This window comes from Phocoena phocoena, chromosome 2 (genome assembly GCF_963924675.1).
Source record: "Phocoena phocoena chromosome 2, mPhoPho1.1, whole genome shotgun sequence".
Taxonomy (NCBI): Eukaryota; Metazoa; Chordata; class Mammalia; order Artiodactyla; family Phocoenidae; genus Phocoena; species Phocoena phocoena.
The window spans coordinates 152,766,634-152,791,992 of NC_089220.1; the positions used below are offsets into that span (position 1 = coordinate 152,766,634).

The window sequence follows — 25,359 nt, forward strand, 5'->3', positions numbered from 1 at the left end:
AGCCTCTGCGCAGACTGTTCCGTGGCGGTGTGGGTTTCAGCGAGCGCCGCCTCCTTCCAATCACGGTGCGGCCCAGCGTGAGGGATACACCTCTGCAGGGCAGGGCTGCGCACCGAGGCATCGCGTTCCAAAGTCACATACATGCCATGCCCTGTGCGGGCGGCAGCCCCCGCTCAAAGCAGCCCAGATCTTCACGGGGCGGCCACCGACCTGACTACACGACTGCCACATGTCGCCTGCTGATGCAAAGCTGCGGGGACCGGGGATGCAGAAGGGACACATACACCAAAAACTGGCGAGGAAGAGATGCAGTAGGGCTGCGCCGGTTAAATGGCACGAATTTTAGGGGTTTGCACAATCATGGTGACGCCTCCCAATAGTTATTCCGGGGCTTGCAGCCAAGTAATGAATTGCAGGTCGAAATAGGATCTATTTTATTTCCTCTTTTACTCGGAGAGATAAAGGTATATCGAAAATATTGTAAACGGTGACCGTGAAAACCAAGATGCCACGTTCCATTTTGGTCCAGCCTCCGGGTCTCTCCCACCCCCTCCTCGTGCCCGACATTCCGGGACCCGGGGTTCCAGGTCTTGGGGGCTGGGTGTCGGGGGAGCTATGTTCAGCACTAGCTGGGGTTTCTAAGGAATTCAGGAAATTGGGCGTGGTGAGGACGAAGGACCAGGGAAGCCCTCTCCCCGTGGGTGGCGGGGCCCGTGGTGGGTGACTCACAGGTATTATTAGGGAGCAGCTCCGGCAAGGAGTGACCCACAGGCGCTCTCAGCATCCTCCCTCTGGCTTCCCCCTAGGGTAGCAGAGGCAACACCCCCCACCCCCGCCCCCGTCCCCTCTAACCTCTCTGCAACCTTTAACCCGAAACCCGCGTCTTCACCTTGACTGTGCCTGACCCGGAGCGCGTGCTAAAAATGCAGAGTATGGGGTCCCATTCCCAGAGAGACCGAGTACGCAGTATGCATTAAGCATGCCAGGTGATTCGGCAGAGGGGCTTCGTGGACCACAGTGGACGGTGCTGTTTCTTTCCTCCCAGCGCAGTTGAGTTGACTATTCTGGGAGGCTGCGCAGGTCGCTTTTAGGGGATGATAGGAGGAGGCTCACGGAGTAGCACTTTCAGCCAGGGCTGGTTTAGGGCGTTATCCGGGGGACCTCAGTAGCCGGGCGCGCCGGTGTCGCCGGCCTGCAGGGGGCGCCAGCAGGCTGTCTCCTGGCTGGGCCACCCTCCTTCCACGTGAAAGGGGGATGGAACACGAGGAATGCGTCCCCGCCCCGGGGCTGACGTGTGCGTCTCTGCCGGCCCGGATTCTTAAAAGCCCGGGAGGAGCGCTGGGCATCCCAGCAGAGCCAGAGAGGAGGTGAGTTGATGTGGACCGCGGCGCACTCGAGCCAGAGCACAGGGACCGCGGCTGTCACGGCGCTCCGAGCATCCCGGGGCTTCCCGAGCGGAAGAGTCCATCCCTGCGGGAGCTGCGGGTGCAGCCCCAGCCCTCCCGCTCCTCTCTGAGAGCCTCACGCCTCGGGCGAGCGTCCGTGATTTAGCACAAAGCACGTTTCCAAAAAGCCGCGCTCTCACGCACGCACCCCCTCCCCCCTTTGTTTCGGGGGGTCGCCAGACCGCTCTCCTCCCCAAGTCCGAATTCTTCAGAAGGGGCGGAGGGCCGCCGAGTCTCGGCTGAGAAGATGCCCCTGGAGCTGACTCAGAGCCGGGTGCAGAAGATCTGGATCCCGGTCGACCACCGCCCCTCGTTGCCCAGATGTGAGTGCAGACGTGCGCGGGGCCGGGCTGCCGGGGAGGGCGCGCCGTGTGGACAGCGAGGCCATTGTGTGGCGGGCGCCGGCCGGGCGCTTTTGTGCCGGCTCCCCTCCTCCGGCGCGCTCGGGCGGGCCGGGCGCCGCCCTCCACGCCGTCCCCGAGGCCCGGCCCAGGCGCCCCCAGCTCCTCCCCGCCGGCCTCGGCGCGAGGCGGGGACGGCGCGGGCGCTGCGCCTACCCTGGCCGGCGTCGGGGGCGCTGTGGCCCGGCCCGCGGTCTCCGCGGAGCTCCACTCCGCTCGCGCCGGGAGCGCAGAGGGACCCGGAAACGGCGAGCGCACGGGACGGGAAGCGCGGAGCGCGACAGAAGGTCTCCGCTTCGGGGAGGCGTGGGAAGGGACGTCTGCGTGTCCCCCGGCCCGGGCCCCCGCTCCTGGGCGCCCGCCGCGCCTCCGCGGGTCTCAGCCCCCTTTCTCTGTCCGTCGCTACCTCCCCTCCTCTCTCTCTCCCTCCTTTCCTCCCTCCTTTTTACCTCTTTCCATCTCGCCTTTCCCTCCTATATATTTATCTCTCAACCTCTGTATTTCCACTCCCTCTCACTCCATCTTTCTATATGTTTCTCTCTCTTTATATATCTTCTGTTTTTCTCTCCTTCTTTCTATGCATTTCTAATCTCCTCTCTCTAGTTCTGGTTTTTACCTGTCTTCTCTCTCTTTACTGCTGTCTATCTCCCTCCTCTCTTCCTTTCCCCGCTCCCACCTCTAGCTCCTGTGCTGGGGCCTACAAGAGAGTTGTCTGGAACCAAGTCTTTGTGCAGGTTTGGGGGGGGCGGTGTCTGCGGGTGGGTGACTGCACAGTTGGCAACGTTTCCCACGTGCGCGCGCGTGCACACACACTCACTGAGCTTGGAGTTTGCTGGCAGTTCACCTCCTCGCCCTGTCTGTCATGGCCCATAAATGCTTTGGGAAGGTTTACCTTGGGCTCCGTCCCCAGCCAGGGAGAGAGCACCTCTTAAAAGGGTGGTGCGGGTGGTTTGAAGGCGACACTCCTCCTCCAGGGAACCTGCCCAGGAGCCTGTCAGGTGGCCAGGCTGAGACAGCTGTGTTTTGCTCCAGGTCAGGTCAGGTTGCCTGAGAGGTAAACGTGGGCTTCCAAGTGCAAACCCTCCAGCTGGCTTTTAGGCATCCACAGAGCCTGGGCACTAGGTGGCCTGCTGACCTTCTCTGCTGCCACGTTTCTCAGGGGATGGTCACCAAGGCCACGGTGACAGCTCCTCTCCCCAGGCTTTGCCCAGGTGTGAATCACCCCCCCCCCCCGCCCCCCACCAACCCCGGACCTGCCCCAGGAGGTTGGGAGAGCTGGCCCTGGGTGCTCCTAGGTCGCCCTGTTGATGGGGACCTGGCCAGGTGCTCCCCACACTGGGGGCGGGGGGGGGTGCTCCTCCACCAGCTTGACCCCTCTGGTCCAGCGGGCTCCAGAAGCCTGAAGGACAGCTGGGCTTCTTTACAAGGTAGCCGAGGGCTGGGGGCCTTGCAGGTGTCTTGTTCCACCGGCCTTTCAGGTATGCTCTTACATAGCTCGCTGAACAGGCTGACCACGGTGTGGTTTTATTTCTGTAAAACATATTGGTAGTGAGGAATGCCCCGCCTGAAATCCTGAGGGAGATGGCGAGAAGCAGAAACAGCCCCAGCCGTTTTGACTTTGGAATAAAAGATATTTATGGAGTGCTCGGTGAACTGTCATGGGTCATACAAATATGGGTGGGTTCTCTAAACGCCTGTATGTATGCGCATACAAATGCACACACACATTTAGTCGTTCCCTGGGGTTCACGGTGGGGTGAGAGCTGGGAGGTCCAGCCGGTGCCGGGGTGCTGAGATTGGCTGGCGTCCGCTCAGCCGCGTGATTGCGAGAGACACAAGTATGCAGCCATGCTTTTCCTCCAGGCTTCACAGACCCATCCATTAGAATCTATCAGTCTGCACGTCTCACACGCAGATGAGAGATTTGCCTGAAAATCCCTGTCGGAACAATTCACGGCTTGAGGTTGGGGGTGGGGGGGCTTGCTAAAGCTGATGGATTAAGTCTCCTGTCCCCGCCCACTCCTGGAATCCCTGCGTGTGGCTGTGGGGTTATGTTTTTTTCTTATGAAAATATCTGTACCCTGGATATTTACTGCTTACATGCCATTATTTTAAGCAGCACTGTCTGTCACCGTTTATATAGTCACATTTGTCTCTCATCCAATAGCGAAGAGAGGGTATCCCTTCTTGGCGTCGTTCCAGATTCCCTGCCCCTCCCCCCTTCTTTCATGGCATTCGGAACACTGGGTGGATTTTCTCCCTTCTGAACCTGTTCCCGTCTTTCTAAGTGCTGTCCTAGTTGGGGGTGTACAGCAGCCTCCTCTGAGATGTCAAAACTACAAGAGGGCAGCGGAAACACTACTGCTGATGTATAAAGAGCAGTCAAACAAGCACAGTACAAAGCCCCAGATTGATTCGTTTGGTGGTATTTCCACCTCAGAAACACATCGGTTAGGGGCCCCGTTGCTACACCTTCATGGTGGTAAGTGCTTCTTACAAAACCTGCAGCTTCCTTCAAGCGCAGACCGTAACTCAGGGAGACTTACTGACTTGGTGAATCAGCTAAATGTACAAAGAAGTAAATCCTCGACTGGTGAGAGCTGGCGATCCTTTCTGTTTGTCCTCACAGAAAGCTGAGAGTTCTGTGTACAGGTCTGGACCTACTTATCGTTTCCCCACTCAGAATCCAGTTTCCTCATCTCTGTAAAGTAGGTTGTGTACTGTCTGCTGAGAGAAGGTTTCATCTCAGCAGGGGCTTAGCTCCACTGATGGTTTTCCAACTTAAAGAGGGAAGGAAGGGAAGGAAACCTTCCAGAGAAATCCTGACCTTATCCTTGGGTGGCCACTATAATTTATAGAGGTGATTCTTGGCCCTGACTTCACATTAAAATCATTTAGGGGAGACTTGGGGAAAAAAATCCATGCTGGTACCCCACACCCCGTGAGAACTGCTGAAGGTGGGGCCCGGGCATCCTGGTTTTAAAAAGCTTCTTAGGTTCAGCCACTGGTTGAGAACCACTGATTGAGGAAGGAGGGACTGAAGGATTGCGAGTGAGAAAGACGGAGGTGAGCTCCAGGTCTGTCCCTCACTGCCTGTGCAGGGGGACCTCCTTCACTTGTGGGTCCTAGTTCCCTCGTGTCTGGGATGATGAAGCCTTAATGGCTGATGGAGGCCAACGTAGCAAGTATCTTACACATATTATCTTGTGATTAATCCTCCCGAGAAGCTTTCTGAAGCATCCCTGCATTTCACAGAAAGGGAAAACCGAGACCCTGAGAGATCAAGTAACTTGTCCACGGCCCGAGGAAGTGGCAGGGCCCGGCTTTGAACTCTGCTTGGCTCTAGACCCTCTCAGCCACCATGCTCTTGTGTTGTCACTAAAATGCCCATCCCTCGCTGTCTGCCGGAGAGCGTGTCGGGTTGGGAGGACCGTTTGCTGCACGAAGGTTAGGCGCGAGTTAAAATGTGCGTGCAAAGCAATGAGTGAGTTTGGCATCCACCACATAGTCCAGGAGAGCTTTGAAAAGAGATTTTGCTGGGCTGGGGTCTCTCTACCCCGCAGAGCCTCAGCCCACCTGCCTGGGGCAAGCTCACTTAGATGTTTTGTTTTGTTTTGTTTTAAGATTTTTTTCTTTTTGATGTGGACCATTTTTAAAGTCTTTATTGAATTTGTTGCAACATTGCTTCTGATTTATGTTTTGGTTTTTTGGCCACGAGGCATGTGGGATCTTAGCTTCCTGACCAGGGATCAAACCCACAGGCCCTGCATCAGAAGGCGAAGTCTCCACAACTGGACCGCCAGGGAAGTCCCTAGATGTGTATTCTTAACACGGACCAAGCAGACTCTCTGGGCTGGTGTGATCTCAGGAGAGGGTTTGTGTCCAGCGGAGCACAGTCCAGGGCCAATCACACGGACCCATTCCCCGGAGAGCCCTTCTTGGGCAGTGGCATCACCGCAGGGTCACAGCCCTTGCCGGGCAGCGGCAGGGGAGCAGGTTGCCATGGTTACTGTAGACACCCGGCCGTGGAACTTCCATGGGGCTATCCTGAGTACTGGCCCTGTCTACAGCTACAGCTTGGCCGTCAAGTCTTCCATTAGTTCCCCTGAAACTCGGCACTGAAACATGACTTACCTACTCGTAGGGAAAGAGCACGAGTGATGTGGCATCTCTTTGAGGTTAACATTTAGGAGCGCCTCTGAGTAGAAGAAAGCTTGCAGGAGGTATGGGAGCAGCGGCAAAGTGTCTTCCATTGGTTTCTTTTCTTTTCTGAGCCTGCGTTGTGGTGTCCATGCCGTGGGCCGGGACAGCTGTCCTGCCTGCTTGAGGCAGCGGGTTACATAGATCAGAGAGGTTAGCAGCTCAGTCAGGGAGCAGGGCTGGAATTGGAACCTGCGAATGCAGCCTCTGTCCAGGGGCTTCAGACGATTGCTTCTTTACCCCACTAACCTCTGCGTATCCCCTTACACACAAGTACTTTTTGGAAAATCTCTGTGCTGTTGGGGAGGAAGACGAAAAGGCAGAGCTCCAGGGAGGAAGGTATGAGAGGTGGGAGGGTTAAAAAGGTCTGCAGAGAAGAAGAAACTGAGAGTCAGAGGGGATTATAGGACCGTGAAAGCACTTTGAGATGTGTTGTGAGTTTAAAAAAAGAGGGGGCAGGGATGAAGAAGAGTTTAGCCACAGGGTTTTGTGGTTTCCCTTCTGTCTCGGGGACCCCTGGGCGGAGGGGCAGCTGCAGGCACCTTTGGCCATCCCTCTGGCAGCTCTCTGAATCTCACGCAAGAAGCCAAAGGAAGAGAGGAATCGTTTCTGCTTCGCCAGACAAAGGAGGGATGGTTTGTTTGGGTTTGAGATCCAGCTTGAATTTTTGGCTTCAGAGATGTACTCTGCCGTGTCTTTATGGGTTTTTTTTTTTCCTCCCCAAGTGTCTACTGCCAGAGATTTGTGCATACGACTAGTGGATATAGAAGTAATCCCCGATTTGATAAATCAGTCAGCCTCTGTCTCTGTTTCCTTGGCATGAGTCCAACAAAAGTATTCCATGTATGTGCACAGCTGAGAGTGTGTGTGTGTGCGCGCGTGGGATCCAGCTTCCTGACCAGGGATCAAACCCTGGTGCACGTCTGTCTCTGTGTGTGGATGCTCTTGAGAGCAGTGGCATGTGGGGACATCAGATAAGACCAGGGGAAAACCGGTGGCTTGGGGGAAGGGTGAGCAGAATGAGTATCGTTTCCAGGCACAAGCGAGGACACTTTCACTTTCTCATGTGTCACCTGCAGTTGCCGGAGTGACACATGGCCGACCAGTGCGTCTTTGCCCCACTCGTGTGCTCACGCAGGGCAGGGAAATGGCCTCTGTTTTCTAGGAACCCGTTTGTTCCCGGCCGATGGCTGCTGGGGAATCCCAGCCAAGGGTTTCTGTGGCTCCCTCGTGTCTCCTGGCCTCCCGATGGCCTTTTTCCTTCTCCTCCTCGCTCTGTGTGGAGAAGGTCACCGATGGTCTAGAAACATGAAAGGAGACACAGCCCCTGTGTGCGGTGCTTGCTGCCTCTGTGGCCCCAGCCTGCAGGTCCAGGAGCAGACCCTGCAACAGCATGGCCGGTGTTTGGGCACGTGACCTCCGTTTGGCCCCCCAGGCCCAGCATCATGGGACTGTGTTGGGGTGTCCAGCTTAAGAGGAGGCATCTCCTCAAGCCTGTGCTGTCAGTGGCCTGGCGGCCCTCCCTGCCTCCCGTCTGCTGGTCAGGGAGCGGGCAGGCGGCTGGTCTCTGGCTCCCGTGGGCAGCCCCAGGCTCGAGAACACTCTCGTCACCAGGATGCCGGAGCATCTCAGGGGCAAGACGCCAGCCGAGGAAACACTGCATCTGAAATGTCCAGAACAGGGTTCTTTGGGCTGCTTTCTTCAAACCCAGTGAAAACCTCTCTCCCTGCTGTTTTGTTGAGATTCCGAGGAACATGGGACAGTGGTTCAGCATCAAAGTCAGGAGGGGATTTTGCAAATCCCCTTTGACTTTCAGCAAAGTCAGGCAAGACCCTCTGGGTTTCTAGGGCCCCTGCCGGGGCCCATGTGACCTGGTGGAAGCGGGGAGCAGGAAGGGGCAGGAGAGTCTCAGGGACAGATAAATTTGTGGGAGTCAGACTCCGGGTCCCTGACCTACTCGCATTTGATAAACTCTTACTTGTGAAAATTGCCTTTTAAAAATTACTTATTTTAGGAAGGCCACGCAGACTTCGTGCATGGCGGTGCGGACATTGACAATAGGCTTCTGTCTGTAATTTGGCCACCGCTGGGGCCCCACCCCCCAGGGCTCCTACTTGCCGCCTCGATTTACGTGTTGTGTTGCATCAGAAACAACCTCTCCTACTGATAACCTCATCATCACTGGTGAGCCATACAGTGTACCCCAGCGGTGCTTTCTGCTCTGGAGTTAGTAATTTGTTCCTGGTTGGATTTTGGGCCCTCAGGTGTCTGGCTGGGAATTTGGGGTCCCTGCCGTGTGGACCTCAAAGCAAAAGGGAGCTGTGTGACCAAGGGCTCTGGCCACCAGGGGCCCAGTCCCGCTGGATTGTAAAATGTAGGGGCTTTGAGGTGGGAATGAAAGCTGTGTTTCCGTGGAATCCTTTCTTTTCTTTTCTTTTTCTTTTTTTTTTTTTGCCGCACTGTGAGGCTTGCAGGATCTTAGCTCCCTGACCAGGGATCGAACCCATGCCCCCTGCGCTGGGAGCACGGAGTCTTAAATGCTGGACTACCAGGGAAGTCCCTCGTGGAATTCTTTAAAGCCTGTTGTGGGCCCCGCTGGCTGCTTTATTCATGGCCCTTTCTGTGTTGCTCTCCCCAGCCTGTGGGCCGAAGCTCACCAACTCCCCAACGGTGATTGTCATGGTGGGCCTCCCAGCCCGGGGGAAGACGTACATCTCCAAGAAGCTGACCCGCTACCTCAACTGGATTGGCGTCCCCACGAAAGGTGAGCCTGCGCCCCCAGGCCGGGGCTGTCAGGCTGAGGGCACCCTCCCGCTTGCCGTGGCCACCCCCCCCAAAAAAAAAAGAATGGCCTTTCCCTCTCCAGCTGCTGGGACTCTCTTTGCAGGGCCATCTGACAGGGTGCTGTCCCTGTAGTCGAGGGACACACTTTCCTTTCCGGCTGTGCCACCCTCCACCCTGTATGCACACCCTGCTGTGTACGGGAGGGGGAGGGTCTCTTTTCACTGGCTGCTGTCTGGTTCCCACTGCCTTGCGTCCTGCCCAGCTCAGCCCTCACCTCCTCCAGGAAGGCTTCTCTGACCACCGCAGTCTGTGTGGATCTTTTCCTTTAAGTTCCCCAAGCCCTTAGTTGTGACACTCCTCCACTGACCGTCATAAAGTGCTCTGTGCTATTGATTATATTTTTGCGAATCTTTGCCGGTCTTCCCACCTACACGGGGGGTGTTGAGCACGGGGACTAACTTTTCACATTTGCTGCCCACCCCGCCCTGTGCCCAGCGCATCCTACGCTAAGCACTGGCTCAGCACCCACCGCCCACCCTGGGTGCGGGCTGCTGATCTGCAGAATGGCTGCTGTGGCCCCGGCCATGCGTATGAGCCCTCACTCTCTCCACCCCCAGTGCGCTGGCGAACATCATGGCCCCGATTCTCACTAGGCCTGCGGCTGCCATCTGCTCTCAGGCTCAGGCTCCAGCCCCAGCCTGGAGAGGCCGGCCTGCAGGCTGGGCCATGGGAGGCAACCCTGGAGAAACAAGGTCCTGGGTTTGGGGGAGCTGGGCAGCCTTCCAGGCCAAGCGATACTGGCACAGGACGCAGAGCCCACTGTCTGGTTTCCGGGTCTTATCGGGATCTTATTCAAGTCATGTGCCGGCTTGCTTTTCTTTTCTGGAAAGAGCGATCCTGACCATGGGAGGCCCTTCTGGTGGTCAGCGTGGTCAGCTAAGGGACCTTTCTTTTCCACCCAGTGTTCAACGTGGGCGAGTACCGCCGGGAGGCCGTGAAGCAGTACAGCTCCTACAACTTCTTCCGCCCCGACAATGAGGAGGCCATGAAAGTCCGCAAGTGAGGCCCCGGCTGCGGTGGGCAGAGGGGGACGGGCGCGCTGTAGCACCAGGTTGGGTGAGAGAGAGGCAGCTGGTCCCCCTCCTTGTGTATCAGCATAAGCCTCTCGGCCTCGGAGCCCCACTGATCCCGCTGTCCGGCAACAACATCCCATTAGGAGTGAACTAACTCATTTTCCTGGAAAATCATGTGTTTACGTGGGAAAAGGATTTTCTTCTCAGCTCAGAGTGACCAGGGAACTGAAGTGTGACGTCTGCACTTCAGGATCACTCGGGAGCTGGGCACAGCCCTGCCCAGATGGGTACAGTGGGCATTTGTGGGCAGGACCTGGGCATCCGTGTTTTGAAAGCTCCCAGGGGAGCTTCAGTGTGCAGCCGGCACGAGGCCGAGTCCCAAGTGCTGCAGCCGTGTGTGCGGGGCTCCCGTCGGGGGCCTCGGGCCTCGCAGACGGTCCCGCCTACCTGAGCAGTTTAGCAAGTAGAATCACAGGTCACCCTGCTCGTTGGGGTGAATTGGGGGTGCCTGCGCGTCCTCCTGCGATGGCCCGGCTCTGACGCGCCCATGCTCTTTCTGTGTGTTGCAGGCAGTGTGCGCTGGCTGCCTTGAGAGATGTCAAGAGTTACCTGACGAAGGAAGGGGGCCAAATTGCAGTAAGCCTGGAGTATAAGCCCTGTCTCCGATCCCAGCGGGATGCTGCCCTGGGAGGGAGGGAATGTAGTCAGAGCTGTGTGGGGACACCTCCAGTGGGGACAGGTGTCTGGCCTGAGCTGTGAGGGAAGCAGGGGGCAAGGGCAGCACAGGGACTCGGGAGGAAGGTGATCGTCCGGCGGACTCGGGGGCGGGGCGCGGGCAGCTGGACCTGGGGCGGCTGCAGCCGAGGGAGCCAGTGTCCCTTCCTTGTGCTCCCTCCCCTGCGTATGGCTGTTGTTCCTTGGCTTTAAGTTCTATTCCCATCCCTCCCCTTCCATCCTTGACTGCAGGAGGAGGCAGTGGGGGGCCTGGGAGGGTGAGGTCTCTCCTGGAGCCCCAGGAAGTGCCAGGCCTGACCTCTGGTGGTTTGGTAAACACTGTTCAACTCAAACTGGGCTCTGTTCACTGCCCTTCTTTCTCCCTGCCAGGTTTTCGACGCCACCAATACTACTAGAGAGAGGAGACACATGATCCTTCATTTTGCCAAAGAAAATGATTTCAAGGTGAGCCTGATTTCTCGTCTCGCCTCGGAGCGCGCAGGAGCAAGGGAAGCCCCGCAGGGATTGGCTGGTTCCTGTGTCTGGAGCACCTGTGCTCCATGCTCGGGCCTTCCCCTCCCGCTGCCTGGGTTTTGCTGCCTACAGACTGGGCCTGACTGGTGGGGGCTCTTAGGGGTTACAGCGACTAGGGAGGGGGAGGGGGAGCATCCCTCTATTGGGGGCGGGTGCAGAGGACTCAGGACTGAGTGGCTGGTTCCTTTTTCTGTATTTGGGGATTTATGAGTGGGGTCCTTTCTGCTCCAGTGTGGTAGTGACATCACAGTGATACCAAAGTTGGCCCTTTGTGTTACCACATTTGTTGTTTCTTAGCGTTTCTGTCTTGCTTCGTCCCAGGTGTTTTTCATTGAGTCTGTGTGTGATGATCCTACAGTTGTGGCCTCCAACATCATGGTAAGACCCTTTGTAGTGTGCTAATCTGAGAAAAGTGAGGGACTGGGTCGGCCCAGAGAAGCCACCCTGAGAAAGAGCTGGCTCTCCCAGCTGGTTGTTGATTTTGTCTGAGGAGGGATCGGGGGCTCAGAAGTACAGAGTGGTATTTAACTTAAAAGCACATTCTGTGACTTGGACTGGCTTTATCAAGGTCCTTTCAGATGGTTGGCAGAAAGCTGTCCTTGTGGGACCTAAGAGAGAAATTGGGGAACCTCGAACAGTTTCTGTCGGTGGCAGGAGCTTGGCAGTTGGGGGGTGATGGGGCTGCTTAGGGCAAAGAGCACCTCACCCCTCTGGACGGGAAAGGAGGTAGCAGGCTGGTCTCTTTTGCTGTAAAGGCCCCCGGTAGGTAAGAATGGTTGTGTATTGACAAAAGCACATAGGACTCAGCGGACAGAAGGCAGAATTCCCAAATTTGGGAAGAACGTGGGTGGTTAAACCATCTTCCTGCTCCTCTCCCTGTACCAAGGGGAAGTTGCCTGGGTCAATTGAGGGTAATTGGCAGTTTAGTTTGATTAATTCTTAAATTTTGTTTGATAGCAATAGCTCATAAACGGAAACGGTTACCATGAAGACTTCACCGCAGTTCCCTTTCTTATATCGTAGATAATTTCTTCTCCAGCTTAAATACATCAGAGTAAGACGTCACCTGTAAAGAAAAGCTGGTCCGACACTTCTACAGGGAGCGCTAGAGTTTGGCCGCATACAAGTGCGCATCCTTTAAAGGGATGCTGGGAGTTAGTTAGTTTTTGGTGTTGGGCCTTTTCTCCAAGGCAGTGGGAATATTTACACGCATTTCTCAGAAACGAGTTCATATTTCAGGAAGAGCTATTGAAATGGTAGAAAATCAGTCCAGATTGGTTTCAGTGGCCCCAAAGGAAGAGGCTCAGAGTAGGAGGAAACGGAAGTTGCCATGCTGTAAACAAAGGGTTTTGCTGTATTTCTTTGGTTTGGTTCTACCGTTTCCACTTGCTAGGGAAGCAGAGGGCAACTGCAAAATCGTATTTCCCCAGTGAGCCGTCTACACTCGCTTTGGCCAGAAACTCTGTCTCATCCTCTGTGAATCCGTGGATCTGTTTGCCCCGACCCTCTCCGTGTTCAGAGATCTCTTTCTCTGATGAAGCCTCAAAGCAGCTTTGCAGTTTTTAGGCCTTTCTGTTGTGCTTTTTATGCAAAGGCTGTGCTGGAGAAAGGGGTTTGTGAACTGAGATTGTTTTTTTTAATTGTGCTAAAATATACATGATATAAAAGGTACCATTTGGGCCGTTTTTAAGTGTTCAGCTCCGTGACACTCAGTACATTCACATTGTTGGGAAGCCATCCCCAGCATCCACCTCCAGAACTTCTTCATCTTCCCGGAACGTAACCGTGCACCCATGAAACTCCCCGCTGAACTCGGAGTTTGCAGCGTGCCTGCCTCTCTTTTATGGTTGTGGTCGTCGTTGAGGACGAAAAGAGCACATGCATTAACACATCCTGGCAGTTTCCCTGAAATCTGCCAGGTTGCTCAGGCCTATTGGTCAGTTATAGGGGATGGCAGGCCCGAGGGCATTTCTCCTCCGTCTCTGTCCCATGAGAGCAAGCCTTGGGCAGGAGGACAGGACACGCAGTCCAGGCGGAGAAGCATCCATTGGGGACCGGTGACAAGTGCGTGCTCTGGGCAGTGGAGGAGGAATCCTGCCTGGCACGTGGGACCAGGGCACCGCCAGCACCTCCCGGTGCACTTTTGCTTACGGACAACCTCCGCTTGGTGGGGTGAACGCTGTAGGTGCTTATGGACTCAGCTGAATTGAAGGCCGGGTTGTCTGGTGGTGACCTGGCTCCTGGATTGATCCCGAATCGGGGCCCATTCAGAGGGGCTCATTAGAACCTGCGTGGATTTCCTGTGTTCGCCCTTCCAGGCCGAGAGGCTCTGTCTGCCCCGGGTGCTCTCCCCGTGGAAGCATGGGGTTATGACTCAGCGTCCAGCCATATCTCTTTTTTTTTTCTCTTGAAACGCTGGGTAGGGTCATCATCATTCTGAACCCGTCTGTGCTTTTTCCCGTTTGCGAGCCCCAAATCCTGCTTCATTCTAAGCAGAAAGCCTTCCAGCGTGATTTATCAGCTGCCTCTTTGTGGTGTCACAGGAAGTGAAAATCTCCAGCCCGGATTACAAAGACTGCAACTCAGCAGAAGCTATGGACGATTTCATGAAGAGAATTAATTGCTATGAAGCCAGCTACCAGCCCCTCGACCCCGATAAATGTGACAGGTAATTCCTAAGAGGTGACCGTCTGAGCCGCCACCTACTTCAGGGCTTTGAATATTGTTCTTGACGTTCCCACGAAGCATTTGCTCCTGGATACTTTTATAAACTGTTTTTTTAAGTATCTTAAAAAAAAACTCTTGATGACATATTCGGTGTTGTAGACACTGTGTACAAGTGTGGAAAGGGAATATTTGAGCCCCGTCTTGCTCCTGTCCTTCGATGTTTCCCTTGCTTTCTCTTCCATCCTCTTGCTTTTCTTTCCCCATGCTCTGGGAGGCCAGCCAGCCTCTCCAGCGCTCACTCCTCTGCGGGAATTACAGACTCAGACCCCCTGACTCTCAGAGAAGAGAGGTTCCGTCTGTGTCCCCAGGAGCTGACACTGCAGATCGGTTGGGGCTGAGTCTCAGCAGTGGGGCTGGGGCGGCGTCGGGGCTTTGCCCCGGCTGTGCTGTCCAGTGTTCTGACGCGCTGGTCGCCCTCCTGTGCAGGGACCTGTCCCTGATCAAGGTGATCGACGTGGGCCGGCGGTTCCTGGTGAACAGGGTCCAGGACCACATCCAGAGCCGCATCGTGTACTACCTGATGAACATCCACGTGCAGCCCCGCACCATCTACCTGTGCCGGCATGGGGAGAGCGAGCACAACCTCCAGGGCAAGATCGGCGGGGACTCGGGCCTGTCCAGCAGGGGCAGGAAGGTAGGAGGAGTGCGGGGATGGGGCAGGAAGCCGAGGGGTGGGGCTGTGCGTCCCTGTGTGCGTCTCTGCGTGTGTGTGTCCCTGTGTGTACATGTGTACATGTGCATGTATGTCTGTGTGTGTTACTCCGGGTAGGTATATGCACGTGTGTCTGTGTGTGTATGTATATGTGTCTGGGGAGGGTGGAGGGTCTCTTGAGCCTGTGGGGAGGGGTGTGTGTGTGTGTCCGAGGGGAGGGGGTACGTGTGCAGTGGCTGCTCCCAGGCCCCCCTCACCAGCAGTGAGGACAGTGTGGCCGACCCCGATGTGCATGGGGACGGGCCCTGCACTGTTTCTCTGGGAGGGAGGGGCAGAGCTGACGGTCCGGCGTGAGCCCCTCATCCCGTCCGCCGTCTTCCCCCCTCCCCCCAGTTCGCCAATGCCCTGAGCAAGTTTGTGGAGGAGCAGAACCTGAAGGACCTCAAGGTGTGGACCAGCCAGCTGAAGAGCACCATCCAGACGGCAGAGGCCCTGCAGCTCCCCTACGAGCAGTGGAAGGCGCTCAACGAGATTGACGCCGTGAGTCCGGGGCCGGGAGCCGCTGGGAGTCCTGAGCGCTTCCCACCTGCAGGGGCTGCGCTGGCCAGGTCGGGGCGGCCGTGGCGGGTATTCCCTCCAGTGACCTCTGGGTGTTCCCGCCAGGGTGTCTGTGAGGAGATGACCTACGAGGAGATCAAAGACACCTACCCCGAGGAGTACGCACTGCGCGAGCAGGACAAGTACTACTACCGCTACCCCACCGGGGAGGTGCGTGCCGCCCACTCCCTCTGCGTCTCTGGCTCGGGCCTGTGTGCGCTGGGCAAGTGATGGGCAGGTGACCAGGGTGCTGTGGGCAAGGAGCTGAGCTGGTCCTTCTGAGGCTACTGTGTCTGGCGAGCCTGTGGAGGGGTCTGCTAGGGACCCGGAGGGACCCGTTACTGGTGACTCCGGGGAGGAAGGTCCCCTGCGTCCACGCCGCTACCCTGTACCGATGCTCGCCCTGGCCCGTCTGCCTTTGAATCGAATCTTCCCGAGTTGGACCTTGTAAACAGCTCCCAGAGAAGCACAGTTGTGTTTCCCACAAGCAGCAGGGACAGATGTCTTTCTCTAATGACGTACATGATAATTCAGGAAAGAAAAACAGTCCTGGATGGTGACTCACTGGACACAAGGGCCCCCTTGACTGTGGGCGACATGGCAGACACGTCAGCAAGTCACTTGTACTGACTCCATCGATGCTGGTGGAGGGACCCTTAGGCTGTGTAGCCCCCTCGGGCTGAGCGAGCAGCTGCCTGCATCACTGAATGGAGAGTCCAGCTGTAGGCGGTGCTCTGGGGTCTCCGCAGGCTGGGCCTGGTGACACCCAGCGGGGGTGCTTTCCATCTGTGGTGCTTCCTTCCGCTCAGCGTGTCAGTTCCCTGGAGCCCAGGACGCTGTCCCTGGTCCCTCCCAGGCCCTTGTTCCCCAGGACCTGCTTACTGAGAGAGGGGACTAGGGGTGGAGGGAACCTCGGTGGTCTTGAAGGTACAGGCCTACCCCTTCTTTTTCAATTTTCTTTTATTGAGATAAAATTCACATCATATAAAAGTCACCATTTTAACCAAAGTGTACAGGTCAGTGGTTTATCTTATATTTCACAATATCGTGCAGCTATCACCACTAATTCTAGAACATTCCATCGCTCCATAAATAAACCACAGCCTTTTAGCGGTCAGTCCCAGTTCCTCCTCCCCAGCTCCCGACAACTGTGAGTCTGCGTTCTGCCTCTGGAGTTCCCTGTTCTGGACGTTTCACGTCAGTGGAATCGTACCCCCTGTGGTCTTTCACTCTGTATAACGTGTTCAGGGCTGTTATGCGCTGTAGTGTGTGTCAGGGTCCCGTTCCCTCACTTTCCTGGTGGAGGGTGAGGGTCAGGAAGGAGCAGTGAGAGGGAGAGGGCAGTTGGGGTGGGTCCCCCAGTGCCCGGGAGGAATGCAGCACACTGATGGTGGCGGAAGCGGGGGAGGTTGATGGAGGATCCATCGTGTGGTCTCTGGTTTGTAAGTGGGAGAGGTGTGGCCGCGGATGCCGGGCTTCTGCTCCAACTCGGTGCCCCGTCCCTCTGCCTTGCAGTCCTACCAGGACCTGGTCCAGCGCCTGGAGCCGGTGATCATGGAGCTGGAGCGGCAGGAGAACGTGCTGGTCATCTGCCACCAGGCCGTCCTGCGCTGCCTCCTGGCCTACTTCCTGGACAAGAGCGCAGGTGCCTGGTCCTCCGATGCATCCTCTCCCGGGAGGTCAGGGGTGTGGGGAGCCAGTCACAGCCCCCCCAGAGGAGAGAGGGAAAGGAAACTGGCCTTAGAGCTGGGGTAGCCTGCTGCCAGGGGTGAGGAAGGGCTGCGTCCCCTCCCCCTCCCCCTCCCCCCGCCTAGCGCTTCCTTGCAGCCCTTGGAAGACACTCAAGCAGTTTGATGCTGGGTGGGCTTAATGGCTTCGAGAGCCAGCCTCCCGGAAGCCCTGTGTCCCCACATCTCAGGGGCTGTGGGTCGGGTGGGGAAGAGGCAGCCCACCTCTAAGGAGTTAACAGCCCAGAAAACTCTGACGTCACTCTTAACACTTAAATGTGGATCCTGACACCTAAATTGTTTGGGAAATTGACTCTTTTACTCCGGCTCATTGTGCGAGGGTTTGGGTTTGCTTCGGTTCTGTTCTTCGTAGGGCCGCCTGCCTCGAGCACAGCAGGCCGGCGGCCGGGTTGCGGGAGTTGCGGGGGCGGGGGGGACACCCTGCCCAGTGAGGCCTCTGCAGGTGGTCCCCACGTGGCAGAAGCTCTCGCTGAGGCCTGGGAATGTCCCCCGTCAAGTCTCCAGTCTCACCGTGGGCCCTTCTCTCCTTCTCAGAGGAGATGCCCTACCTGAAATGCCCCCTTCACGCTGTCCTGAAGCTGACGCCTGTCGCTTACGGTGAGTGTGGTGACGCAGCCCCTCCGAGACCCGTCTCCCTGGTGGGGTGGCGGTGAGGCTGTGAGCGCGGGGCCCCTCTAACCGGTAGCCAACCTCTTCCCTGCCCTCGCCCAGGCTGCCGAGTAGAATCCATCTACCTGAACGTGGAGTCCGTGAGCACACATCGGGAGAGGTCAGAGGTGAGTGCGAGCTCGCTGCCCCCCACCCCACCCCCGCACACTCCTGCCCTGTCCTCCTTCTGGGAAAGATGCTGCCAAGCGGCGGCACCAGTGGGCGCCAGCACTTGGGACGCCCCCCCACACCCCCGGCGGCTTGCTTGTAAAGGCTGGCTGTGTCCGTCGGTGGATTCTGTCTCGTTTGGAACAGTGGCCTTCGTGACGGCCCTCCCTTTCCTCAGCATCCGCGTACTCCTACCTGCCCGTGTGGTAGCTTCTCGGCATCGTCTTCCTTTTCTTTCTTGCCATGCTTCTTCCCCCACCACTTGACCCGAGAAGCGGGTGTTGAGGAGGAAGACATTCTTGCTCTTTTAAACGTAACCGTAGCCCAGTTACTGTTACCTTTTCCTCCGGGGCAGCTAAACGATTGCAGGTTCCAGAGTCACGGAACTCACAGATCCCCTCAGTCATCTGCGTGTACTCAGGTCCCGGATTCCCACGAAGACGATAAGAGTGAAGAAGGGGTGGGACTGGGAAACACAGCTGTGATTCGGGAGTTAGCCATGGGAGCAGTGGCGGGTGGAATGATTTTCCAGGAGACCCCAATGCCTGGCCGCACCTGACCCCCCCTCTAGGGTGGGGTCTGGAATTCGGTGGTCAGCCTGGCTGGGCCTCCCAAGGGCAGTGCAGGGTTCTGCCCAGGCGTACATTGTGAAAGAAAGTTTGAATTTACTCTATACCGACTGTCAAACTCCAGCTCTCTGCCAGCATCAGTCCGACCCTTTCTTTTACACCGAGTGTGATGTTCTTGTCCCTGTTCCGAGGGAGCTTGGCCAGAGGATTTTGGCATTAAAATCCCAGCTCCCATGGCAGTTGCCTGGCTGGTTGACCGAAGCGAAGGCGGACGGCTTCCCTTGGCTGTGATGGCACCTCCTGAGCCGGGGTGGCAGGATGCGCGTTTGCCCTCCTTCCAGGAGTAGCAGCCTCCCCGCTGGACTGCCAGCAGCCGGGTTCTTGGGGTTGGGCCCGAACTGGGCTCTGGTGGCCCCTGAACACTTCACTTGTTCAGAGCAGGGCAGGCAGGGGCTTGCTGGAGACAGACCCCAGCTCAGGCTCCTGGGCCACGAGCTACAGAGTGACAGGTCCTGGGGGACTTCAGAGGTCCCCACTCCACTGGAGTTGTCACTTTGTCGGAAGGCTGGTGTTGGGCCCTCGCGGTTTCCTGCGTCTTTGGTCTCCTGGCTGGGGGAGGCTTGCGTTTCCTGTCCTAAGCTGGGTGTTCTCGCTGGCAACAGGAGCTGTGAAGATCCTGGCTTGAGGTCAGTGGGAGGGGGTCCAGCACCACACCTGCTCGCCCCCCGCCCCTCCTGCCGCCCCCAGCGGTCGCCCAAGCCTCACGCCCAGGACCCCTGCCTCTGTGTTTTTGGAGGCTGGCAGCAAGGTCCTTCTTCTGATCTCTTCCCTGCTGTAACTGCGTCGCTGTCTGTGCAGAACCGTCCTGCTCGTCCTCCCTCGCCTGCTTTGCGAACATCGTGTCTGTCTGAGTGGGTGTCTTGGAATGATCGGGTAGGGGGTTCGGGAGGAGAGATCATCCCTTGTTCTTGCCGAGCGCTAGACACGGGACGAGCCAGCGGGCCCTCGGTCCAGGGCCGTTCACCGTGGTCGGGCTTGTGGTCTCAGTGAAATCCGGAAGCAGGGAAATGTGTTTGGTTTGGTTTTGGATTTTTTGTTTTGGCTTATTGACTTCCTTTTCCTCGTAACTGTCGCCTTCTCTCTTTTGTCTTTGTCTCGCTTAGGATGCAAAGAAGGGACCTAACCCGCTCATGAGACGCAATAGTGTCACCCCACTAGCCAGCCCCGAGCCCGCCAAAAAGCCTCGCATCAACAGCTTTGAGGAGCATATGGCCTCTGCCTCCGCTGCCCTGCCCACCTGCCTGCCCCCGGAGGTGCCCACGCAGCTGCCCGGACAAGTGCGTTCACCCCCTTCTCCTTCCTGAGTCGAGTCTCGTGCAGGGTGGGGAGAGCATGCCTGCTGGGGAGGAGTGTGCCCGGTGGGGCGGTGGCGGCCTCAGACCCAGGCCCGCTTGGGGGTGTGCGGGAAGAGGACACGGATGCCGCTCTGAGTGTGGGACCCCCGGATCCGTCCTTGAGACCTTGGCTGTGCGTGCATACGCCCATTCTGGGGAGGTGGTGTTCCCCGGGCGGAACCAGGCAGAGCAAAGAAATGGCTGAGTGTCTGCGATCCATTCACATTGGTGAAGAGTTTCTTCTAAAAGTTGAAGGCAACCCCCAGTTCAGGAGTCTCCATCCAGCTCTGGGCTGTTGGCATCTGTGTGTCCCGGGGACGTCTCTTCTGTCCCCACGCTGAGTATTCTTCCTCACTTGCTCCCTTGCCATCGTTCCCCGTTAGAGAAAAGCTCTCGTCAGATGGGGCCCTGGGAGCGTGTACGGAGCCAGCATGGCCGGGCTAGAACCCGGGCCGGAGGACCTGGAACTAGCCACTTTCTCCTATAACGTAGTAAAAAACCCCAAAGCAGAAAACCAATTAGATTTCATTCTTAGGTTATTTCATTCGCTGTGATGGTGAAAGGCTAAAAGATACTGGCTACTGGGCATTAAGATTTTTTTTCAGAAAACCACCCTCTTCCTCAACAACACCCGAGAATCCTGGCCAGGATGTGAGACGTAGAAATCCCTGGGCACAAATTTGGGTCCCACCCAGTGGTCTCCCCCACCTCCAACCCGCCACGCCTGGCCTCTGACACAGAAATCACAGGCTCAGGTTCGAATTGGATTTGTTAATGAGCTGGGTGCTGAAGGCCCACAGGCTCTTCCTGCGTTTCCCCCCAAAACGCATTTAAACCGTGTGTTGTCTGAAAATGTGTTGTGTGTGTGTGTGGGGGGGGGGATGTTGTGCAGCCCCAGCAGGCCATCGTACCTCTTCAGGCCTCAGTTTTCGCATCTGTGGAATGGGGGAGCAGCAGCTACTGCCGAGGGCTGATCAATGGGGTGACCGTGCTGAGACTCTGACATGGTGGTGTCTGCTCCTGGCGCCGGCTCTGGGGTTTTACTGTCAGGTTCCGTCACCTCCCCGGGCCTTCAGTCTCCCTGTTTTTTAAAATGAGGGAGGTAGACTGGCTGGGAGATGTCTAATTAGTGCTCCTTTCAGGTCTAACGTCAGAGGTGCTTTTTATGAAAACTGAGAACTGAAGTGGTGTGTCAGTGATATCCTGCGTTGGTGTAAACGGTGGGGTCATAGTTGGAAGGTTAGAGGCCGCAGTCACAGACGCCGTGGGGACTGGCCGGGCGGGGGTTGGGCAGTGTGCAGGGCCACTGGCTGGCCAGGCCGGGAGGGTCCAGGGCTCTGTCCCCGCGGAGGCTGCCTGGTCCCCGATGACCTGGGCCCTCACCCTGTCCCTCAACTGACTCTCTCTCCCACCTTTTCTCTCTGCAGCCTTTGCTAGGGAAAGCCTGTTTGTAAGTATTTTTCTCTGAATACTTTTGCTTTTTGCATCTCTTTCTCCTTGCTTGCCAGTTTGGCCTCCTACCTGTTAAAAGTGTTGAGGGTAATGCCAGTTTCTGTGAAATCTGAAGGAGGAAGATGGGATGGGAGGAAGAATAAGGGATTCGTGGACTTTCAGAAAAGGATACAGGAAGTCGCCGGGTTTCTGGTGCATCCCCCTGCTGCCGCGGCCACCGCGGGGCCGGGGCGATTCTTAGTATTTGCAGTGCTTGGTGGCTGGATGTCTATCTACTTTTTCCCTCTCAGAGTCAGATTTTGGCGGGAGCTGGGTTCGTGCCTTCTGACGTTGTCTTTGAAGTTCCGGGCCTCTCCCGGGAGAGCCCTGGAAAGTTCACCCAGAGCCTAACCTGCAAAACAGAGTGGAGGACCCAAGCCTCTGCCTCCTGTCCTGGCAAGGACCCCCACCTTCAGGGGCTCCGGGACCCCCAGGCTCTGGAGAGGTCTGTTTGGGAGCCATCATTCTGCATCGGGGTGTCCTGTATCACAACCTGCTCGACATTTACGGTCACGTTCAGGATGGGGTACAGCTTTTTCTCTGCAGAGAGTTCAGTGTTAGCGGCTGCTGGATAATCCAGCGCTTTCTCTGCTCCGGTGGCCCCAGCCCCACTGAGGCCTTTATGTTGCAGAGTTTTAATAAGAGACACCCTGAAATATCATCCCCAACGCCACGAGTCACACCCACCCTGCGTCCCTTTCGCTGGTTAGGCTACCTGGACTAATTCGCGCAGAAACGTGACTTATTCTTGGAAAATAGGAGCTGTTGGGCATCGTGCTTGGACTAGGTGGTACCACCTGTTGAGAAATATATTTCATCACTTTACGGCTTATACACATCCCGAGTCTTTGGTCCTTAAAATATAACCCCAGGAGGTCGCAAGGCAGCTCCTGTCCCTGTTGCCCAGATGAGGGTGAGTCTCTCGCCCACGGTCACCCAGCTGGTTTGTAGCAGAACTAGCCCTTGAATGGGTCTCCCAGTCCCAAAGGCTGGCTGTTTTCTCTCTGCTGGTTTCCAGAACATCCAGGGTCCCGTTCACCTGCCTATCCTGGGCACCTGACGATTGCAGCCTGTGGGGCGTGGCCCCAAGCTGTTCAATTTCCCTTCTCTTTCTTGCAGCCTCTCCCCTGCAGCTGCTTCCCGTGGCTGAGATGTGTTTATTTAATGGCGGGCCTGCCCGTTGAGTTCAGTCTTTAAGAGTAACAGTCCCACGTCCGTTACCGCCTTGACACCAGGCGTTGCACCCAGGATGCCCTGGGATCAAGAGTTCTCCTTGTGTGAAAACTAGCCTTTGGGTTTGGAACCTTATGGTTTTGCATCTGTGTGTATCCTGTTCCTTCTGACCCATGGCCTGATGCTGCCAGGAGAGAAATCTTCTTGCTGGGAGGGGGCCATTCAGGCACATCCCCCAATCCTCTAAGGTTGAACTTGGCCATCTCTAAGGCTCATGATGCCTGTAGCCAAAATCCCTTCAGTTCAGCAAAAATGTGTTCTCTGGACCCATCACACCTGCATCCACCCAGGTGTCCCAGCGTCCAGGTGTTTTGATGATGAGGATATGGATGTAGCACTTAGCAAGATACCTGACGTGTGGTCAGGGCCTGGTGCACACTAGCTGTCCCCGTGGGAGATGTGATGCCCTGTGCTTCGGTGGTTACATCCAGGGCTCTCTGGTCTGTGTGCCCTCCTGCACGGGCCAGGGGGATTTCTCCTCTTGGGCAGCAGGAGCGCCTAGGGACTAGGGAGTGGGGTGCCCCTGGGAGTCTTAGGGTTGTGGCCCGAGGATGCCGGTGATGGTGGTGCTCTGGTAAAACAGGCACGACGGCCAGGTGGGACTCAGCGCCCGCCCTGCAGTCCACTCTCCACGGGCTGCACTAGGGCTCGGGACCAACGGACCATCTGGCCCTCACGATGCATCCTTGACTTTTAAATTTCAAATGCACGCTAAGAAGAGAATCCTACTAAAGATGTCTTGTTTTGTTTTTCTTTCCCAACATGTTTCTTCCTCCCCCCCCCCCTCACTATGCTTGAAAGACGAACTGTCTGTCATATTTTCTCAAAGTTTTCTCCTTACTAACCTTGGAAAGGTAAATGGCTCCGTGCATGCCCTCCTGTCCCCTCCACGTCTCTCTGGGTCATGGCATCTCAGCCCCTGGGGCGTCTCAGTCTGCGTGAAGACTGGCCATTGTGAAGTCTGTGACTCATACACCCTGTGCCCCAGAACTTGTGTGCCCCATTGTCTTGAGATCCTCCATGTGTCCAGAGCCAGGGGCACCATGAGCGAATGACGTGGCCTGTGCCTGTGGTCCCCCGTGTCATCATTGCATTGCCATCGTTCGTGGGTGCTCCAACCTTGGGCATGAGGTGTCCCAGGGTGGGTGGGAGCCAGCACTTCCATCTCTGACCCCACAAGTTGACTGGGTCCTCTCTGGCTGCGAGGCTGGGGGCCTCCCCAGGAGACACCCCGCTCACAGGGGCTGTCTGATGCACTCGTGGTCGGAGGGTCAGTCACCTGGGCTCCTGAGTCCGGCTGAGAGCGGGCTCAGATCAGGCACTGGCTTCCGTGCTGCCAGCCTTGCGATGGTCCTTTGTAGAGACTCTCCACCTCAGCCCCCCGGTTCACGAGGGAGGGGAGTGAGCCTTGGTGATGCTTACATTTCTGTCTGCCTGGGTTCCACTCTCCCTGCCACCCCTTTGAGACAGTCTTGGTGGAGACACTCAGGATGCAAGAGAACACTCTTAAAGATTCTGCTTCCCTCTCCTGCAGGGTGGCTTAGTAGGGAGAGTAGGTCGAGACTGCTGCTGTGTGGTGGCAGCCATCGTCTGTTCCCAGCTGATTGAAAAATATTTTTTAAGGGGGTTTTGGTACTGGCCAGCATCTTTGGGGTGGGGCTTCTGGGTAGGATTGCTTTTATTAGAACGGGGTGAGAGCTTTACTGACACATGCCTTCTCTGCACGGCTCCCTTGCTTGAGTTCCAGCATCTGAGCTGTGTTCCAGGAATCCAGGTCCCTAGATCTGTGGTATACCCTGCTGGGGGGAGAGTCCTGGTGCTTCTCCAGATTTAACCCCCCCCCCCCCCACTCCTTCCTCTGCCTGACAGCGAAGCCAGCAAGAGTTTCCCGGGTTGGGGCAAGGGTAGCCTTGGGCTCTAAAGCGTCGTGAGCCGGGGGCGGCGGGGGTGGGGGGTGCCTAGGTGCTGGCACCCAGTGCTCCCCAGGACAGCTGTGACCCACAGGAGCTGCCTGCCCTCCCCTCCCTGCCTCCTTCAGGCAGACGTCAGGGGCCCTCCTGGCCCTTCTCCCCTGGGACCCCCGGGCTTAGCCTCCACCACGTTCCTGGGCCACTGTTTGGTAATGACGCTCTTCAGAGCCGTGTTCTTTGTTGGGGAGAGGGGGGCACGTCTCAACTGCATGGCTTTTGTCTTTGCTTTAGAACCCTAGTCAACAGGAATGGTAACCGGCTTCCCCGTCTTTTCTCCCAAAAGCAGAACATGAAAGGCTCCCCGAGCGGCGCGGAGGCCTCCAGGACGCACTGACGCAGCCCCGCCGGCGCCCCGCCATTTCGCTCCCGCAGCTTTGCTCCTGCCCTTCTGTCTGCCCAAGGCCAGCGATCCCGAGGACATCTCCCGGAGGGCGGCGTGGAGGAGGGGCTGCTGCTCCAGGAGGACCGGGCCCCCGCCTGCCTGTGCTCCCCTGGCCTTCGGGCCACGCGCCCCGCGGACCCCTTGAGGCCCGGGAAGGACGATGTGCAGTGGAGGCGGGACGGCGGCGCCTCCCCGTGGGCTTGTTCGTCTCGTTTCTGGACCTTCCCTGCTGGGGAGATGACACTGCCCCGAGTCCTAACCTTAAAGGGGGCCTGGATCTCAGCTGCTGAAGGTTAAGGGACACTGAAGACTTTCAGAAGGCTCTTGGTGCCTCTCGGCCTGGACGTTGCCTCCTGCAGGGAGCCCTCCGCCCGTGCTAGGTTGGGGTCGGCCGGGAGAGCCCGGAGCTGGACCTGCTGGTCAGCCAGGCAGCGACCCTCCGCGCGTCGCTCACCCTCCCGGGTGTGTGTCCTGTCTCTGAAGATGGTGTGGGACCGTCTAGCTGCGGAGGCAGGAGGAAATACGTTGCCGAAAGAGCACCGGGGCCTCGCCTCCCAGGGAAGGCTCCTGCCTGGATTCGAGGCGCCTGGGACACGGCTCTCCCGGGACTGCTGGCTCGTGCACTTTTT

The 25,359-nt window shown here is 57.1% G+C and overlaps 1 protein-coding gene across 2 annotated transcripts; it reads left to right on the forward strand.

The window, feature by feature from the left end:
* The first annotated feature begins 1,659 nt into the window (after positions 1 to 1,659).
* PFKFB3 (6-phosphofructo-2-kinase/fructose-2,6-biphosphatase 3) lies at positions 1,660 to 24,682 on the forward strand. Of its 2 annotated transcripts, XM_065872010.1 has the most exons (16): positions 1,660 to 1,768; positions 8,685 to 8,810; positions 9,793 to 9,889; positions 10,473 to 10,539; positions 11,008 to 11,082; positions 11,473 to 11,529; positions 13,695 to 13,819; positions 14,305 to 14,512; positions 14,924 to 15,070; positions 15,194 to 15,298; positions 16,643 to 16,772; positions 17,410 to 17,472; positions 17,587 to 17,651; positions 19,424 to 19,597; positions 21,082 to 21,104; positions 23,180 to 23,222. In XM_065872010.1, the coding sequence occupies exons 1-16, from the start codon at positions 1,693 to 1,695 to the stop codon at positions 23,220 to 23,222; spliced, it is 1,581 nt and encodes a 526-aa protein (XP_065728082.1). In that variant the 5' UTR covers positions 1,660 to 1,692. The 2 variants fall into 2 exon arrangements, with proteins under 2 accessions (XP_065728082.1, XP_065728083.1); XM_065872011.1 differs by lacking the exons at positions 21,082 to 21,104; positions 23,180 to 23,222 and adding an exon at positions 24,635 to 24,682.
* The last annotated feature ends 677 nt before the right edge of the window (positions 24,683 to 25,359 follow it).